Raw genomic sequence first — 19,299 nt, 5'->3', positions numbered from 1 at the left:
ACAAACAGTGCATAGAGTACAGGGACACCCTAGAACTGAATACAGGAGTGTCCTCAAAGATATCAGCACCCAGGGGAAAAACCAAAGATGTTATTCCAAACAGGCTGTTTGACGAGCATGTTGGGCATAGCTTGGAATAATTTGTGTTTATCATGAAAATGAATTTACTGGCTTATCCATAAATTAAAGGCTGCAATGCAGCATGTAGTCAGTATTTTCCAACTCTCCACAAATTTCAGGTTGGACAGGCTAATGAAGGAATTCCATATTTTTTCTGAATTAAAGAAGCTTGCAGGAATATTTTAATTTAGGCAGTAAGGATATTAGGTAATGTTCCAGTGGTTGAAACTATTCAGTATTTGGGAATAAGATCACTCAGTGGTGTATGTTATGTATGTGGTATTTCCAGGTCGGGGACCTGAAGAAGTTGTCACCCATCGAGTTTATCATTGGAGCACTGGGATGTGTTGTTTCCTTTCACCCACCATAGAGAGTGAAGGTTCAATTCTATCCTTCACTTCCCTTCCTCTGACCGCTCTTGCAGAGTGGTTCTCATCTGCGGTCAGGGCGAGCTGCACAGGAACAAGCTTTGAGGTAACATTAGTGTGGGGTTCAGAGTTCCCACAGGCTTTACAAAAAGATACGCTCCTACCAGAATCTGCTCCACATGACTGCGGGGACCTCATCTAAGGGAATAAAATGAGTGGGGATTTTTTGGTGTCAAAGGATGAGCATATGGAAAGTTGATACTCTTCTTATCTTCTTCATCATGCCAGGCAGACTTCTGAGACATGCTACCAAGAGAGTTTGCTTGCAGAAATACCAGCATGGATCCTTTAAATATTTATCCTACATACTGTTTTCCAACAGATACATGAAGGTTTTCTTCTCACTTTATTTTTGGTGATGGCTGAAGTAGTGTGAAATGCAGATAATGAGAGGTCAATAGCATGTGTGCCCACAGCAGTGCTTTCCTGAGTTATTACAAAGCAAAGGAAGCGAGAGAGTGTGTGCAGTTACACTTTGATTACAGAAGCCAGGCAATATGCTTATAAATGAAATTCTGTCAGCAACTTAAGTACTAGGGATGTGCAATTAATCAAACTCTTCCAAACCAAGATTTATGATGACCAGGAGACATGCTTTTACTTAAATGGAGAAGTGAGACCGTGTCCACAGAAGATTAAAGTATTTAATTGTACTATGATGTCTATATGTATTTGGGTTATTTTTCCTCATACTTTGTACATGAGAATGTGGATGCTTGCAGAGTACTTCTTATGAGGGAAGAGTAATGATATCTCCATTTTTACATGTGAAGAAACTTGTCACCCAGAAATTTGGAGTAACCTAAGTGAGGTACCATACCATAGCAGTGAGGGAGTTAAGAACCCAACCTTTTTGTGTCTTAATTGTGTATACACTATACTGGATCATGCTGGATTTAATAGCACAGTAAATTTAGGTACTGGTAGTATTAAACACCTGGTTTTGCATCCTTTCAATTGAAGCTGGAGCATCACATTCCTTCTCTAGCAGAGAAGTAACTGATATCTGCTTTCTTTTTTCAGAACTCACAGAAAACAAACTGTTTCTGAAGTAAGAAACTGTCACTGGTAGCAGTGTATGCTGTAATAAAAATGGTAGTTATGACCAATGGGTATCACGCCTAAGTTGTGTCCATCCTTAAGGTGTGTTGTATTCTATCAGAACATGCAGCTCTGATACATGGAATGTACATCCCCGTTGCTTTTGCTCACTCTTGACTTTGAAGATTTAGCTTATGTGTTTGCCTTTAAAAGAGTATTGTTAGGAGTGTTCTTGCAGTCAACAATACTACTGCTGAGCTCAAGGCACACTTCTGGGAGATACCCCTCGAAAACTTTATGTACTTGCTGCATACTTCAACAGATCCATCAGCCAAAGCATCACTAATGGTATGAACTTTTAATTTCACAGATGAAGGAACTTGGCATCATCGTATACAACTGTAGCTGCCTGGTCCTGGATTTACAAAGGATATTTGCCCTGTATAGCTCATTAAGATACAAGAATAAAATACCTCCGAGTTGGTCTAAGAGACTATATGGAGTGTACGATACTCAGAATAAACTGACACTGCAGCTGAACGAGACCAAATCAGAAGCTTTTGTGTCGGTAAGTTCTGAAATGAGTTGCAGAGAGGGAGGGAAGGGAAGAAACTTATTTAACACACCAGATTTTTGGAAGACCTGTAAACAATGTCTGCTTATTCTCCTAGTATTATACTTTATGAACTACAGAGTAGTAAGACCAGGTTAGGTAGGTGTTAGTAGCATCTGTGAAAGAATCTCAAGAGTCTTTTCACTGACACAGAGATGTTCATAGTTCTCAGCAATAAGTCCATCATAATGCTGTGTTCTCCCTGTCAGGGAGAAATTACCATAGAAAATAATTTCCATTAATAGGAACATATATGGTGTAAATTAAGCTATACTTAAGTATTTCTCTAAATTGGCCCTAACTGAAAAAGATGCAGGTTACCGCTATGTCCTTAACCAAAAGCAGCTACCAAAATTGAGATTCATGTGAGTGACTGGAAAGCCAGTTATAGAGATGAGACCTCTACTGCTGTCACCTATGCAAGACAAAACTTGTTTGGTAGTCTCATAATGCTGGAAAACCAAATCATTCTGCTGTGTTGGAAAACGGTTATTCCAATAGGCATGCTTTTGTGTGGAAGTCTGTAACTGAAATGTGTTTTGAAAGTCATTTGCCTTTCCCTGTGATGCAGAACAGACAAATCACAATACTTTTTTTATTATTATTATTCTGACTTCTGTGACATTGTTCATACATACAATTTGCCAGGACTGAAGATGCTGCAGGATTTCATTTCAGTATTATTCTTTTTCCCTTTCTCTGTAATGTTCACAGCTTTTCCTCTTACATTCAAAAAATTATAGGGAGGCCCTTCAGACTTGGTTATTTATTTACACTAGTAGATAGAAGGTGAATGACTTGGGAGTAAATGCACTGTTGATCAGACATCCAAAATAATACAGAATAAGCTTGATATCAGAGCTTTCATTTTTATCAGTGTCATTTATAAAGATTAATCCTCTTCACCCTGTTCCATTGAAAGCATTCATACTTCTATAGAATATCTTCTACTTTAACTTTATTTTTAAATTACATTTAAAACTTACAAAATTCAAGCAGCAGTCCCCATGGAAGCACTGTCTGTGTGTATTTTTTATGGGAAGAAATGGAGTGGACTTCCATCTCAGCAGTGATGTAGCAAAACTGGAAAAAAATACATAGAGTCATGGAGATGATGAAAGATGTGGAGTATCTTTCATTTTGGAGGTAATTACATGAGTAAAAACGATCCCTTCAAAATCAGGAATATAATGAAGTTGCTAAGAGTTATTTACAATTCTTGTATACAACAAGAGGCAAAACCCTTTTGCTTTATAGCCACCTATGTCTAAAACAGCACAAGGCATGTAGCACACTATTAAGTTGTATGGCCACCAGCACGGAAGGATGGTGCAGATGAGTGGTTATACAGGGCAGGGTTTACCTTCACCTGCTGGGAGCCAGGCAGCATTCAGGTGTCCAGGATTTTTCACACTCCTACAATCAGTGGAGACACAAAGAGCTATTTTGGGCTAAAAATCTGGAAGTGCCTAACACAGCCGGAATTAATAGCCATCTGAAGAGGCATACATTTTCATTGATTCTGTAGAGTTTTAAGAACTAGCTTAAATTAGAGACTGAGTTTTGGACAGTTAGCTAAGGAGCTGTGAAATGAACTCCTACTCCCTTCTAAACAATCTGTAAGAAAAGGAGAAATTCTGCTGAGAGCCAGTCCTGGAGGGGCACACTAAGGAAAGCTGTGTAAGGCCAACTTTAAGGAGTCTGGGATCCTAGACAAAGACCGGTAGAGAGGCTCTATAAAAATTGCTCTTCTGCAGTTTGCAGAACGTTCACTTCCTCCCTGTGATTTGTATTTTCCTTTTGTGTGGGCAACAAAAGCCTCTTTTGAAATTCCATTTCACAAAAGAAAAGGAAGGAGTCACTGGTACTCAGAAGCTCAGACCAGTGGAGTCCCACTCCAAGAGCTACCTTAATTTGTAGCCACAGCCAGTTGGGCTGTTTTTTCCTTTCTGAAAACAGGGTCTTCAATAAATTTTTCACCTACTAGCAGATTCTTAATGTTTGCAAGCATGTCCCTCTGAAAGACAGGCCTGGAGTTGCACTGGACTGGTTTGGTAGAGACAGTGTTAACATTGCTGTCTGTTCCTGGACTAATAAGAAGAAAGTCTCTGCAAGCCAGGTAGTTCTCTTACTGCCATCTCTGCCCTACCCATGGGCAGGGGTGGTGGTGCTGCCCTTGCCCAGTGCAGCGCCACTCCCTCCCCAGCCCTGCATCACCTTCCTTTGGGAGCATCATCTTCTGTGGGAGACCTTTGGGTCTGGGATGGCACTCCCCCCCGAGCAGGGGCATGGCAAGGTACTCTTGCCCAGTGAGAATAAGGCCGATTTCTGGTAGGTGAAGCTGAGTATCATGTAGGTATTTGATCAGAACAGCAAGTACTATACAACTAATATGGAGAAAAGTACTACAGTATTCTGTGACCACAGGGGGAGTCAGCCGTGCCACAGGGTAAGAAGTAGAATGTTGTTACTGTAAAAGCTTTAACAGAAGGTTTTTTTTCTAATTATCTTCTAAATGTTTTTCACTTTCTAGTCTTTATATTGAACGCATCTGAAAAAGTCAATGCAGAGAATTCCTTTCTTTAGCTGTTCTGTAATTTAAAACTTCTGCTCAAGGTAACAGTAAGAGTGTAAGAATAAAATCTCAGTGCAATAACCTCCTAAAAGTTTCAGACAATAGATGTAAATTATATTTAACAAAATCACTTTACACTTTTTCTTGATTCAAAACTCATTCTTTAAAAATGTATTTCACTTTGAATGTGCTGTATAAAACAACAAACATAAGACACAGTCAGTGATTATTTTTTTTTCTTATACTCAGGAATCATGGCCTAGTGTTGCTTGGCAACAAAATCGTCTTCCAGACTGGCTGATAAAATATAAGAGGTTTTGGTTGGTTTTAGCATTCAGGAACAGATCTGGAATATTGGTCTTGAAATCTTGCTACATTTACTCTTCTAGTAGTTTCTGAACTCAGTTGTAGTAAATCCTTAAGAACACCAGTCAATGATTAAGAAACCCCTGTGAGAGGCATTGTATAGAAAGAAAAGACTAATCAAACTCCTAGGATCTGTCTCCAAAGAAAACATACTGATCTAGATGTCAGCTGCAACCCAATCAGATAACAAAGGTGAGAAGGTGATACAGCAGCAGGAAGGCCAGCAGGGTCTGGCAGGGCCAAGTGTTAAGAAAAGGACAAGTGGCACCTGCTCCAACTTGATAAAGTGCCTTCAGCAACTTCTACCCCTAGGAGCCGTGTCATTGACTGTGAGCAACTTGTCAGGTGGTTCCACTTCTCGCTTCCTGCTCAGGCAGAAGAGCAGAAAGTCCTGGGACTCTCTGCCACAGATAGGTGGTTCCTGCTGGGCTGGCTTCACCTTCCTGACACATTCGACAGCTCTAGGTACAAGGCAGAAAAGCTGAAATCTGGGCTTCCCACTTACCAGCTCGGTACCAGGTAAACAGTTAATGTATACCTGAAGCTAGGTTTTAAACACAAGTTTCTTGCAAAACTGCAGCATCTCCATGCAACAGTGACTGAGCAAATGGTGACTTTGTGTGGGACCTCAAACAGATTAGTACCTGCTTGCCATTGATGGATCAGGCTCATGTGGCAAGAACACAGGTATATCTCCATCTAATAGTAACCAGTCCTGGGACTCTTTGGAACAAAATTCTCTGAAATGGAACCTCAACTAGAGCTTCTTTGATGACAGCGGATGTTTTGAAGTTTATGTCTTCTGCATTTTACCCACAGTTACCTCTAAATGGTGAGGCTTTCAAGGGGAAATTAAGCAAATAGCTCTCCTTTGTACCTTTAAGTATTCTAGCAGGACAGTCGAAGGTATCAGTTAGTACTCTCTACTAAAATAAAGGATACTTCTTGCCATCTCAAGAAGAATGAGGGGAAGAGAAAATAAATCATGTATTTTAAATGCCATATTTGAACTTTTCCTTTCACAGAATTCACCTAAACTCTTCTGCCCAAAGGACAGAGTCCTGGATATTGAAGCTATATACAGTGTAATCGATGATGCGAAACAGTTTGTATACATAGCTGTCATGGACTACTTGCCGATCGTCATTGACACCAATGCTAAACGGTGAGTGTCCATGTCCAGGACTGGCAGGTTATCATAATGCCAGTGAGGTCTGCTGGAGAAAATGAACCCACGGGAGATTAATTACTACTGTGGACCAATTTCTTGGGGCCCAATTCTGCTCTTATTGAAATCAGTGAGAGTTCTGCCATTGACTTAAATGGGAGCAGAATTGGGACCTAAGAAGACATTTCCAGTTCTGGGTCCTAAGCTTTGGATCTGCCTATCGAAGGAGATCAGAAATTGTCTAGTCTGACCATCTGCAAGTGACTGGGACCCAGGAATACAAGAACCTCCTTATACATCAGTCCTATTTCTTACACTATTATATTCACTACCTTGATACCACAGCTTCTGGCATTTTATGAGTATCATGCAGATATTCAACATGAGAGAGAGTGTGTGTGTGTGTGTGTGTGTGTTGAGAGAAATAACATGTTGTAAGTTCTTGTATACAACATGGGAGATGTCATTATTTTATTGAACTATACATGTACGTGAACATTCCAAATTCAGCACAGATTACATTTGAATTATATCACATTTTGGTTATCTGAGAGTTGCTAAGAACAAACAAATCTAAGTAATTTTTCAACACCCTGTTTGTATGGATCATTAAAAAGCACTTATGACCCTGGATGGTAATAAAACCATCCAACTCAGAAGGCAAGTATCCAGTGGTCCTTCCTACTCTCAATAACACAATGAATTGAGCATCTAGCAAACCTCACCATTCCATCCAATCACTTTATTTGAACAACAGTTAAGCCAAACTAAACACATGGTTATGTGCTTTTTTCCAGTTTTGCACAGTTGAAGGTGTTTTGTTCAAATTTTTAAAAACATAATATCATTTGACTGATATCAAGCATAAGCTGTTTCAACTCTGTAAGAGGGTTTTTTCAACAAACTCCTTAAGTACAGACTCTTGCACAATGAAAGAATCAGGGGTACTGCTGTAGGAACCTGAGTTTCACATATGCATCCCTTGCGCTTTGCCTTTATGATGGACTGGGTCTTAGTATGTAAAACGATTACAGCATTGCAGTTGATGTTATTTCCTGTACTCCTCCTCACTTTGTTCTGAAGAATTCAGAAATGTACTGCATTAGGGAGATCCAGGAAAGCCACCTGTGTGAATTCGTCAACATTTTTCTTACAGCATGGCTTTGTGTTTGAGGCATTCCCACAGCTTCTCTACTTTGTCAGCTCCTAGTTCTCTCTCATAAGTTATTTTCTGACATTGTAGGGTTCAGGTTTCATTAGGCTGAATGCCTTGATGCTGCTGGAATAAAGAAAACATGCCATTTTCTTTGTCTAATTCTCCCTGTCCTGACCTACTCCCACCAAAGATCAGGAACACAAAGCTAACTAGCAATTGTGAGAATAGCACCCTGGAAGCCACCACCCTATTCATAGCAGAACTTCTGCAATCCTCATCAGGAAAAAAGGTAGCATCCTCCTTAAATGACCCATCTTCATCTGCTGCGGAACAATGCAGGCACCATGCATAGCAGCAGGTCTCCTTTTCCCCAGCAAGAGTTTACAGAAGGCATTCCCCAGTCCCCAGCCTGTACGGTCCTAGTACATAAAAAAAAAAAAAAAAAAAGAATGTCAGTCAGGGAGGGATCCAGGGTTCCTGTTCCCTTACTGGTGTAACCAACAAAAAATCCTCCTTGTCCCTTTGTCTGTGCTGGGTAAGCAGCACCCTCTAGCTGTAGCTCATTCTGCTGGTTCTCTGGCACCGCAAGAGCTCTGCACTGCTCGCACCGCAGGCAGTGACACAGGAGTAACATTTCCAGCTACGGGTAGCCAAGGTACCTGTAATCTGTGCGAGTGTTTTGACATTTCTCTGTGCACCTTCACAGATGGAAGATGTGGTCAACCATTCACAACCTCACCGTTCCCACAGTGACAGTTTTCGTGCAGGGCAGAATGACACAGAAGAGGATGCTGGCAGATATGTTCAGTGAGGATCCCTATAGATGAGAATCACAGAATCACAAAATCACAGAATCATCTAGGTCGGAAAGGACCCTGGAGATCATCTAGTCCAACCGTTTGCTTAGCACAGTTCCCACCTACAGCATATCCTTAAGCGCTAAATCGAACAGCATTCCTCCAACAGACAGAAAATGAAATTCACATGTGTTTAGTTTTCTCTATGATGTCTAGACTTGGCTGCATAAAAATTCAACATTTTTTAAATTTTCTGAATATATTGTATTCTTTCTCCACAGGTACTGGCCATATTTAGATGGGAAGATAAGAGAAGCATTAGTTTTACGGAGTATTAAAGTACGACTTCTCATAAGTTTCTCAAGAGACACAGATCCCCTTACTTTTAACTTTGTTTCATCTCTGAAAGCTATTTGCACTGAAGTTCCAAGCTGTAGTTTGAAAGTTGTAAGTATAACCCATATTGCTTTGAAATCTGGTATTTCCCACTCACCTCCCCCCCAAAAAAACAAGAAAACTTCACAACTGAGAAGTGTTTTCTGTTAGTATCTTTACATTTCATTAAATAACCCAGGAAATGTAGTATAGTGAACTGAATATATGCCTAGTAGTAACAGACATAGAAATAAAGACAGAAAAATAGAATGATGCCAAAAGGCAGTCTGTATGGCGGACAGCCTGTGTAAAACACTACATCTGGTCTTTCACAGCAAAGCTAACAGAACCGTAGTCATATGTCTTGTTTATAGTGGCTGATAAGAGTAAATCTGACAGCACAAAAATGTGTTTCAGTCTGGATTCATGTAACCTTACTGTTCAGCTGCCTAAGCATCTGCTTTTCCTTTAATCAAGTACAGAGTACAAGAAAAAATAATGAAGATTTTACATTACATTCAGGTTATGAATTCAGAATTGTGAAGACTAGAACAATTATCATGTGAACACATTAGACATGCAATATAGGAAAGTGATAAATACCATATGTATTAGAGAACAGGGTACATGGTGAAGTACTACTTTCAGCTCGATACAGTTCATTTTTATGGAACTGAGGCACCTGGGAATCAGCCATCTTGGATCAATTCATCTTGGATTGGATTTCTTTTGGGGATTTTTTGGCAGATAACTGTTTTAAATAATCTGCTGTATTATTTTCACTTCTTAAATTGATAATCCACTAAATCATTTTGTCTTTTTAAAATCAGTAACAATTGGGGAAAAAAAAAAAGTACTGATTGTGTTATACACACTAGGTGGTATTTATACATATCTAGAAACAGGGAATTTTTTTGTAACATACACTGTTATTACAAGTTTCCTAGGTACGAAGCAGCGCAAAGTCTGTTTTTAAGACAAAAAGTCCATACGTGTCTGACACTCAATTTTGAGTAACTTCTAGCTTGTTCCATATTTATTATCAAAATTCTATTTATGTTTCTAAAATTATTTTTTATTTAATCAGCATCTAATGCTCTACGTACTTATATATGTTTCCATCTATTTACAGCAGGTAAAATCTTTAGTACAGAATTTATCTTGTCAAGAACGAAATGCTAAAAGGAAAAAAAAAATCTTTCTAGACATCTATTCTAGGTAGATAGTCTAGCTAGAATATCTGGAGTTAGATAATACAAATACAACCTCCAGTAAAAAAATGAGACTGCCGCAGATTTTGTCGTAAAGGTTCAACACACCGCAGTACCTGTGTGCTGTGCATCATGTGTTCCACACGCTGGGTATGTCAATGCCTTAAATAAGCCTTGGTACAAGTAATCGCCCAAGGCTCAGAGTTTACTGGTATCTATTTGATTCTGGTTGAAACTGTGCCACAGGCTCCATCACAACACTCCTTTACTTCACAGAGTATGTCAGATGAGCACTGTTTTTTTAAAACTGCATTTCTTTTGTATTCATCTGTTCTAGCCAGGATCAAAGGGAAACAAAAATGGGGAGGAGGGGAGAAAGAATAGGCTAACAAGGTAAAAACTAAACTTGAACCTTTTGAATTATTGGAATATTATGTTTTCCATTTTGGTTCTGCTTTGAGTATGAGAAAAGTCAAACAAAACTCTGTACAGAAAATACTGTAATGTATTTGTTTATACACAAGAACACTGAAATTTTAGGAGAATGTGAAGTTACAAGTTCTGACTGAAATTATACTTAAAATTCCTAAGTTGTCCCAATGCCTCAATATTGTTCTGACAGAACTGGCACCCCTGACCCCCTACTTCTGTTCTCCTGAGGATAATATACCTGAGTACTACAAAGCATATTCAGTAACTTTTTTCTTTCATTTAGCTCACAGGGAACACTGTTTTGCCAATGGCAGCAGCCCGAGTTACACCGTCATCTTGGAGGAGGCTGCACAGATATAATTTCTCTGTTAGATGGGACTCTCCTCCTGATTTCCCCTGGTCTCTGACCAGGCTAATGGAAGTTTTGGTATTGCCTAACTGCAAGTATATAGTTAGCAACAGGGACTGCAAACCTGTTATGCCTAGCAGTGTCCTGATCAAAACCAGCCACCAAGCGCTGTGCATGTAATTTTTCAGTTGAGGTCAGGGAGGCAGGAACTGCAAGACACAATTTCCTAGTTGCAAACACTGAATTGTAACAGTGTGCTCTATCTAGAAGCAGGTTTTCTTTCTCTTCTGCCACAAAACCTTGATAATACTGGGCAATTAACATCATTAGTGCAGTTAGAAAATGCTTAGTCCCTCATTACGCATTCTTCAGCATCTCACTCAGAGTCCAGTTCACATAAGCATTAATAACTATTGGATTCAACTGAAACTCCTTTGAGAGTGCAAACTCAATACAAGTACTCTGAAAAAATGATCACTGGGAAGAAGGCACAAGGAAAAAAAACTTTGTTTGAGGACTAAATAAATGCTGTAAGCACATATGTCAAGGAGTAAACTGCATACCAAACACCTCCTTATTCCAGGACCACTGTGCTATGCACTGAACCACTTGTGGTCATGAAATTAAAGCTTGAATAATCATAAAGGGTAAACTCAAGATGAAGAGCTCACCATTGTGCTTCTTGAGACCGTAATTCCAGTACTCCTTAAATTGTGTGTGCTTGACCCTCTAAGTACATCTCAGTCTGACTCTCAAAAGAGCAGTAAAAATGGGCCAGCTCTGTCAGGTACAGTGCTGAACAGAGAAAGGTGCATGGTTTTGAAGGGCCCACAGAAAGCGTGAACTAGGACAAATTGTCTTTAGACAACTGGAAACCGGGAAGGAGTGGCATAGAACAGATGCTTATCTACAGCACAAGTTGTTCTTGAGCCTCCACATGAATCTATTTTTGCATTGTGCAGGTGTATCCTGCTAAGAGGAAGGAAAAACTGAACCTTTCACTAGTTCTCAGAAAGTCAGAAATGCCCTACAAGGAAACAAAGTGTTATGGATTAACTGTGAAACCTTTGGTCCGAAGCGCTAATTTAATTTTAAAGTTCTAAGCTCCTAAAATAAGCATGGAAAAGATTAATGAAATGTTAGCAGAATGTGGTGTTTTATTAACAGAGTACTTCTGCGGAAGGCGTGTGTTGGAGAATGTTAGGTTGTGCTACTAAATGTCAGTGCTGGTTCACTTGCTCATCTAAGCTACATTTGTTTACTCTCTTTGTGAGGGCAGATGGGTTTTCCTAGTGGTATCTGTCTTGTCAAGGAGTTAATGGCTTCTCTGCTATTGCTGGAGAACACATTACGTTTTCAAGCCTTCTATATTTTCCTGCCTGACTCTGAAATTTTCTCTTTAAGTTATACAAACAGAACACTAATGTATGATTTTTCAGTTCAGCACATCTGCTGAATCTGTCTCAGTTTGACAACTCTAAGCTTACATGATTATTGTGCTTGACTATTTTTACATCAAGGTTTTTACTAAATCTCGTAACACTGGGAAGAAGACAGCTTGTTACCTTTTGTTTCCTAGCATTAAATACTTTTCCCATTTGCCCGACTCAGACTATTCCCTTCAATGTTAGTATTAGTCACATAGTATCTTCCACATCCCTGTGAAGAGTTGCTGCAAGTACCCTTGATGGGCACCCTGTGGCTGCAAACTGTCTCTGTTCCTGTTTTGTTGCACCAGGAAAAACATTACAATTTTCTTCTGGCTTTATCCAAAATTTCAAGACCCTTTCAGAAAGCTTCAGATCCATCTCTAGCTTGCTATGTACATCCTTTCTGTGGTGGGTGCATGTTTGTAGAGCAGTTCCTCAGGCACACAGTTGCAGTCTTGACCAAAAACTCACCCCTAATATCTAGTAAACTTTTCTTTACAGCTGCTAAGATTTTTTTTTTTTTTAAGTATAATGATATAATTGTTAATGATGTTAAAATCCATAGTATGAGTTCTCCATACAGCTTAGTTAGATGTGAATTTACAACATAAATCTCATTTAAAGGCTAGATACTACAGTTGTACATAGAATAACCTTTTTGATGCTCTTTGTAAAGCAATCACTCAGTTTGGGTTGTTGTGCTTGTTTTTAAGTTCAAAAAAACTGTCTTTGGAACTTTGCTAGTATTTGAACTCATTACAAAAAGTTAAGCTGTGGAAGATAACAATGCCATGTACAGGTAAGTAATCATGTGGTGACATAGGAAATTCAGAGACTGTTTAAGGAAACAGCTCCATGATAGTTATCGATCATAAAACTGCACACAGCACTACCATCCAGTATTTGGAGACTGAAAAAACACAAACTGTTCAAATTTTATTTCTAATGCACTAGAAACCTGCTTCACCCCTAATAAACTTTCATTGTTTTGAGGAGGAGCGATTTGTCAGTCCAAGATCAGAGAGTTTCCTCAGTGCTGGAATCAGCAGGAGCCTGAACCAGCCTTGATATTTTAAACAGAGTTCTTCCAAACAGTTTTGGTACAACCTCTGACAACATAAAATCTACCCCAATATATTTTCCAGTGAGGAAGAGAGAGATTCCAACAGAGTTCACAGCATAAGGCCTTAGATAAACAGCAGCATCTGGACTACCCTACCTACCTTTTGTCTGCAACTAAACCCTTTTAATTAGGTTTGGTCATACTCATTACAGATAAGCCTCTTCATTGCTTAGAGGAGAGTTCTCCAAGACAAACCAAACTATAATGTTCATGACTGATGATTAAGATGAGAAATTTTTTAATTAATATTTATAAATATTGTTATATAAATAAATTTTATATTAATATTTAGAAGTACAGTTCTGAAGCAACCAGTGTATAAAACCTAAAGCTGCCATTCCTGGTAATCAGTAACACCACATTTTGCAATAGTCGAGCAGTTTACTGCAAACCAGCTTGAAACCCACCTACATCAGCAGCTGGGTAAAGAATGCTTTATAAAACTAACTGCCTGTGTGCTGTGCATAGACCTTTATTTAATTTAATCAAACTGATGATGTAGTCTACCGCCAACATCACTACACTTCAGTAGTTTACAGTTGGGTTTTCCAAACAGTAAGATTATTCTGAAAGGCATCTCCATAACCTAAAAGGATTTGTTCAAGGCTTATATCAAAAAAAGCACTGGTTCAAGAGATGAATTTTGCACTATGGAAAACAGACCCCCGAGCATGCTGAAGGAGTTGGGGGTGTATGTGTGTGTTTTAATCCTATTTTATAATGTCTTAAGTGGGTGCAAATTATAGTCAGTTACCTTCATCAGTAATATATTGTGAATTAGGTTTGTCCTGAAGATCTACACCATTACCTCAATCAAAGTTTCCCAGTCATGCAGTAAATATTTAATTTTTCCTTCATCATGTTATTCTCTACTTCTGGTTTTGGAATCTGTGTCTAGCTATTCATTTCCTTGGTGAATCAAACAATACTTAGATTTGTACTGGAAGTCTCATTTTTGTCTGGCACTGATCTAGACAAGGGGTGCACATAGGTCCAAAATTGAGAAAACCCCAAAAATCTGACTCAGACTTCACTCTTTAAGGTTAAATAAATGCATTTTCCTTTTGTTGTCTGGTAAATTTGATCTCTCCATATCAGATTTAATCCTGAGAATTTTTGAAGTTTCTGAAATCATCAAGTTGCCTGTTAGAAACTATGCAACATGAAATGTAAAGGTATTAATTCAGCTGTTGGTGTGCCTGCCAGTCCGGGTCCTGAAGCAGACTTCAAACCCTGGTGTCCCTTGATGAGTGAGGAAATGAGCTAAAGAAAAGTTCCTGGCTCTTACCATGCAGAACACAAAGACAGGGTTTTATTGGTCATTTCATAGCCATTACTACCTGGCACTGTATTGCTTTTAGTATGTGGTAACCATATACTTTGTGTAGGTCAGAAAGCCAATGCATAGTGAGCATCACAAACCATGAGAATTTAGTAAGAAATACAACGTGCAGTGTTTTATTAAATTAATGCTTGGCTTAAGCTGTTCTGTAGCACTGACTCCTTTTCAATAAAGAGTAGAGAACAGACCATATCTTTTCTGTCCATTATAGAACAGTTCTCATTAACCTGCACTCCATTCTATTTTATGGCAGAAATTCTTTGACCTTGAGGAGGAGAGTGCATGCTTTCTTAAAGAACAGAAGAACACTTCTCTTCCCAGATTAAATCGTAACAAATATATGGTGACCGATGGAGCTGCATACATTGGTAAGTAACCACATCGCAAGAAATTCTAGTTTGTAGCCAAAATCTTGAAATAACACCCATTTGTAAATGAGGAATCTACAGCTGATATGCTAGTTAAATTAGAATAATAATTCCTTTCTTTGGAAACTTGGATGTAGGCTGAGATTTGAGCCTGTTCTCATTTAAAAACTCTGTTTTTCCCTATGAATCAGTTTCTCAAAAGCAACATTCTGCCTTCAGTATTTAAAAACAGACTGAAGACACAAATACAACACACTTTATGAAGTAGGAACAAATTGGATTATTAACATGTTCTCTTTCTGCAATCCAGTGAAGATGGACTGTTCTTCATTTGCCATGTTACTACTAAAGCTATGGTCAATCCTGGTAAATACTGTACAAATGCCTTTCATCCTCACCTTCTGAAGTCTTCTCCCATTTACTGCAATGACATTTCAGATGCCCTCCTAACACTGGATACATATCTAATTGGTATTTGGGGTTAAAGGTGTGTTTAAGTAAAGTCTCTGTATGACACCTAGCAGAAGTTCATCATCAGTCAAATGCTCATTGAATGCAGGCTGAAAACTCCCTTTTTTAAAAAAACGAAAAACACAACAACTGACTGCTTGAGCTGTTTGTGAGCTGCAGAATCAGAAAACTGCCCCTGAATTAAAAAGCAAGTCATGGGATTTTATGAAGTCAAGGGAGATAGCATACATTCTAATATGCTGCAGCTTGGTGCTTCATTTGCTACTTCCTCACCTGACTTACTGCGAAGGGCTTAAAGCCAGCGATCGCAGAAGTGGTGAGCGAGGGCAAAGGCTGCAACCCAGAAGCGTGTGCCCTGTGCATGCATGAAGAATGGAGAATCCCAAATACTGCAGAGATACAATGAAGAGCTACTCTGAAAAGCTCACCTTGATGGGCTCTAAACACACACACTCACCTTTCAAGATGTACAAATCTTATTTTTCACTTCAAATAGTGCAGCTTATTCCCCCCCCCCCCCCATTTTTTTAACTCCATTTTAAATTCCTTCCACTAGCCAGATCAGATTTCAGTAACTTATAACTTGTCTACACAGCATGGATTCTTAGCTGGGTTGTTTTTTTTCTTTTGCATTCTCTTTACATCCTCATATATTTATATAAAAAGAAAGAGATAATCAAAGCTGTGTGAAAGGAATTCAGATGCATGCTATGGACCTGATACATCTTTTACTTGAAAGCATGAGAAGAAATGTCTCTTATGATGAGGCTCCAATTTACCATCCTTGACAACTTTAGAAAACATTTCCTGCTGAAGTAGCTGAAGTGACAGTGAAAGAAAGGGTATAAATTTCTCAGATATTTTCATGGGTTTTTTATGTTCAGATACTGTTTTAAAATAATGACCTCTAGTAACAGCATTTTTTCTCCAAAATACTGCATGTGTTATAAATGTACAACTTAAATAGTTATAGTTCTAGTGAAATAAAAAGAAATGACTGAAACACTTGGTTTACCTGTTTTCCATTAATTCAGTTATCCTCTTTGCCTTGCAATCACCAGGATTTACAATGCTCATTCATTACCTCAGCAAAGGTGGTAATAATGGGCATAAAACGGAAAAACCTGTTTTTCTTTCCTGAAATAGTGTCTATCGGTGGGTAACCTGTAAAAGGTCTGTTGGTTTGGCTCAACATTATGGAGCAACCACTCTCCATCCCATCTACTTTTAATTGTTTATATGGCGGAAATTATTTTCATTCTTGTCACTGAAAAGGCCGATGAGGAAAGTAAATGGGGTAATAATACAGTGTGTGCAAAAGGAAGAGCAAGTCACTTGGAATAAATAGAATAACCTGTTTTCACTTATGAAGGGTTAGAGATGTTAAACTTCCAGAAAAGTTCTGCACTACACACTGGTATGTAATGAAATTTTCTTTCCTGCTTGTATAGAAAACTTATTTCCATCTCTGCCCAGGCAGGTACTGGGGAAAATGATACTGTGTCATGCTTGATTGCCTTTAGGGAGATCGCGGGGTTTTTTGTTTTTTTTTTTTTTAAATGTTAGAAACTCATTGTATATTCCTGCCTTTACTTGTAGGTAATTTTGATTGGGTAGGAAATGCTTTTACGCAGAATGCTGGAGCTGGCCTTGTTATCAACCAAGCAGACGTGGGGAACAGCACAAGCATCATTAAGCAACTCAAGGCTGTTTTTGAAAGAGACTGGTATTCACATTATGCCAAAAGTTTACAACCAACAAAAATCCCAAACTGCTTTAATCACAAACTTAATAAAGCAACATCAAATAAGACTGCCATGAGCAATGTGAATTAGAAAGACTGTTTTACTGTTTAGTATGGCAATGAAGAATTACGTTGGGGTGTAGCCCTCTTTCATATTTACAGACAAAAGACTTAAAGAAAAAGCAAAAAAAAAGTTTGGTTGGGGGGGGTGTTTTTAGGAAAAAGCACACTTATATAAAATGTCTGAACTATATTCTCTATATTGAATTATTTAAGACTTTCAAATTTGTTACTTCTGACACTGAATGTCATTTCTGCTTCCATGTTACTTTTAATGTTCTGTGTTTGAATTTAACAGCATGTGTCAATTTTTCTGTTTTAGTTTTAGGACTTTTCCTAATTGCTATCCTGGCTCAAATGAAGCTTGAGGCAAAACCAAGATTCAAATGAAATGGCATTCTAAGATCAGTTATTATTGACATACAAGTAGATGGTAGGTTTACTGTATTAGCAAACATAAAGAAATAAGCAAACTTCCACCCATATAAATCATTCCCTTTAAATAAATACCCAGTCATGCAAATACTTCCCAGTTTTGAACATTTAGTTTCAGTTATTACTCTTTCGTGTCTTCTAACTAGCCTTAAAATACCTTAGAGTTACATGACTGGTAGTTCATTCATCTCCTAAAAGTACAAGAAAGTTTTGACGGATTCAGGTGGCCTCATCAAGTTTGTCATAATTCCTAAAGCCTCTCAGATAAATGGATTATTTATAAAAGTAATGTGGATTCCTTTTAACATAATACTTATTTCCAGTTATACATTTTCCATCTAACAGTGAAAATCTCTGGATTAATAACAAAGACCTAGGGCTGTTTTTTTGTTTTGGTTTTTTTTTGGTAATCTCAAAATTTCTTCCCCAAGTGAAATATTTATCAAGTGTGAGTCAGCAGTTGCATGATGACTCATTATCGAACCAATGCATATATCAAAAAATCAAATACTGCTTTTTAGGAAGGTCAAGGGTTATGCAGAATCATGCAATAACTGTCGTTAAACAATCATATAGTCCTTTTGTTTGGTTTTACACCTGGAAGATTTTTCTTTCCTAACTTTTACTTTAAAAAAAAAAAAAAGTGAAATGGCATTTTTTGTTAAAATTTCATCCATATAGGTGAATACATCAGCACAAACAGAAATACGATGCCTTCATTTTAGGCCAATAGATGTTAATAGCGTACCTCTACAAACACAACTCAGTTGCACCAAGAAGCAACTGCTTTGTAAAAGTGTGAATTTACTCTTTAAAAAAAATACATTAAAATGTTTGACAACAGATTTTTCTCCAGTCCGAGCTCTAATAGCTTATAAAAGCTATTATATTTATAAATATAATAATATACTATAACAAATTATATTATAATATTATATTATAATATAATATTATTATATTTATAAGCTGTAATATCTTATAAAATTGCGAGCTTTCGCAATAAAAATATTTCATTACTATCCCTCTGTTTCTGTTGAAGAAATATGGCCATGAAAACAAACTGCGTTCTGCATTTTGTTAAAGATTCACAGAACTTTTTCCAAAATACAGACTTTTCTCACCTGGCAGTATGTTACTGAAGGCACACTTCAAAGGCAGTATGCAAAAAGGAAAGAAAATCCAACCATGTCCTAATGCACTATCTTGACCTTAAGGACAAGTTAAAAACTCACATTGAGTTCCAAAACGCAGGTTTCATTTACAAGGTTAAAATAGCTTTTTTTTTTTTTTTTAAAAGTAAGCACAGCTTAGGAAGTAACGTGCACAATTTCATATTGTCAGCTAGAGAAACACAACAAAACTAGTTATGACCGCAAAAGGCACACTTTTGACAAAGAATGTTTGTTTCTTTTGCAATTGCCAAGATTTACCTAAAATAATGACATAACAAAAATTTTTTTTAAGTTGTCAACTTTTACAAAAAAGATTCTGCACAGCTCTGATGCTTAATAAAATTTTCTAATATTCAGATAAACACATACATTTATTAGCCTACACACACATAGAAAAGCATCTCTTTTGACATTCATGTAAAAAACAAATATCTAAAAAGAAAATGTTTCCTGAGTTCCTATGAAGGAAAGATCTTTGTGAAGACAAATTTCTGTATTTTCTTCCTTTTATGTGTAATTTAGA

At 37.9% G+C, this 19,299-nt stretch overlaps 1 protein-coding gene across 2 annotated transcripts in view; it reads left to right on the top strand.

Moving 5' to 3' along the window:
• Positions 1–18,100, top strand: part of PLD5 (phospholipase D family member 5) — a 189,878-nt gene extending 171,778 nt beyond the window's left edge. The window contains exons 6-10 of one of the 2 annotated variants that reach the window (XM_026845515.1): positions 1,960–2,157; positions 6,169–6,308; positions 8,546–8,711; positions 14,780–14,894; positions 16,965–18,100. In XM_026845515.1, coding sequence (XP_026701316.1) covers positions 1,960–2,157; positions 6,169–6,308; positions 8,546–8,711; positions 14,780–14,894; positions 16,965–17,200 — 855 coding nt within the window. In that variant the 3' untranslated portion in view covers positions 17,201–18,100. The remainder of the gene's footprint in view (positions 1–1,959; positions 2,158–6,168; positions 6,309–8,545; positions 8,712–14,779; positions 14,895–16,964) is intronic. The other variant, XM_026845516.1, reaches the window with a different exon arrangement.
• The last annotated feature ends 1,199 nt before the right edge of the window (positions 18,101–19,299 follow it).

This window comes from Athene cunicularia (genome assembly GCF_003259725.1).
Source record: "Athene cunicularia isolate RWA chromosome 3 unlocalized genomic scaffold, athCun1 chr3_part1, whole genome shotgun sequence".
Taxonomy (NCBI): Eukaryota; Metazoa; Chordata; class Aves; order Strigiformes; family Strigidae; genus Athene; species Athene cunicularia.
This window is presented reverse-complemented; position numbering and strand designations above follow the sequence as displayed.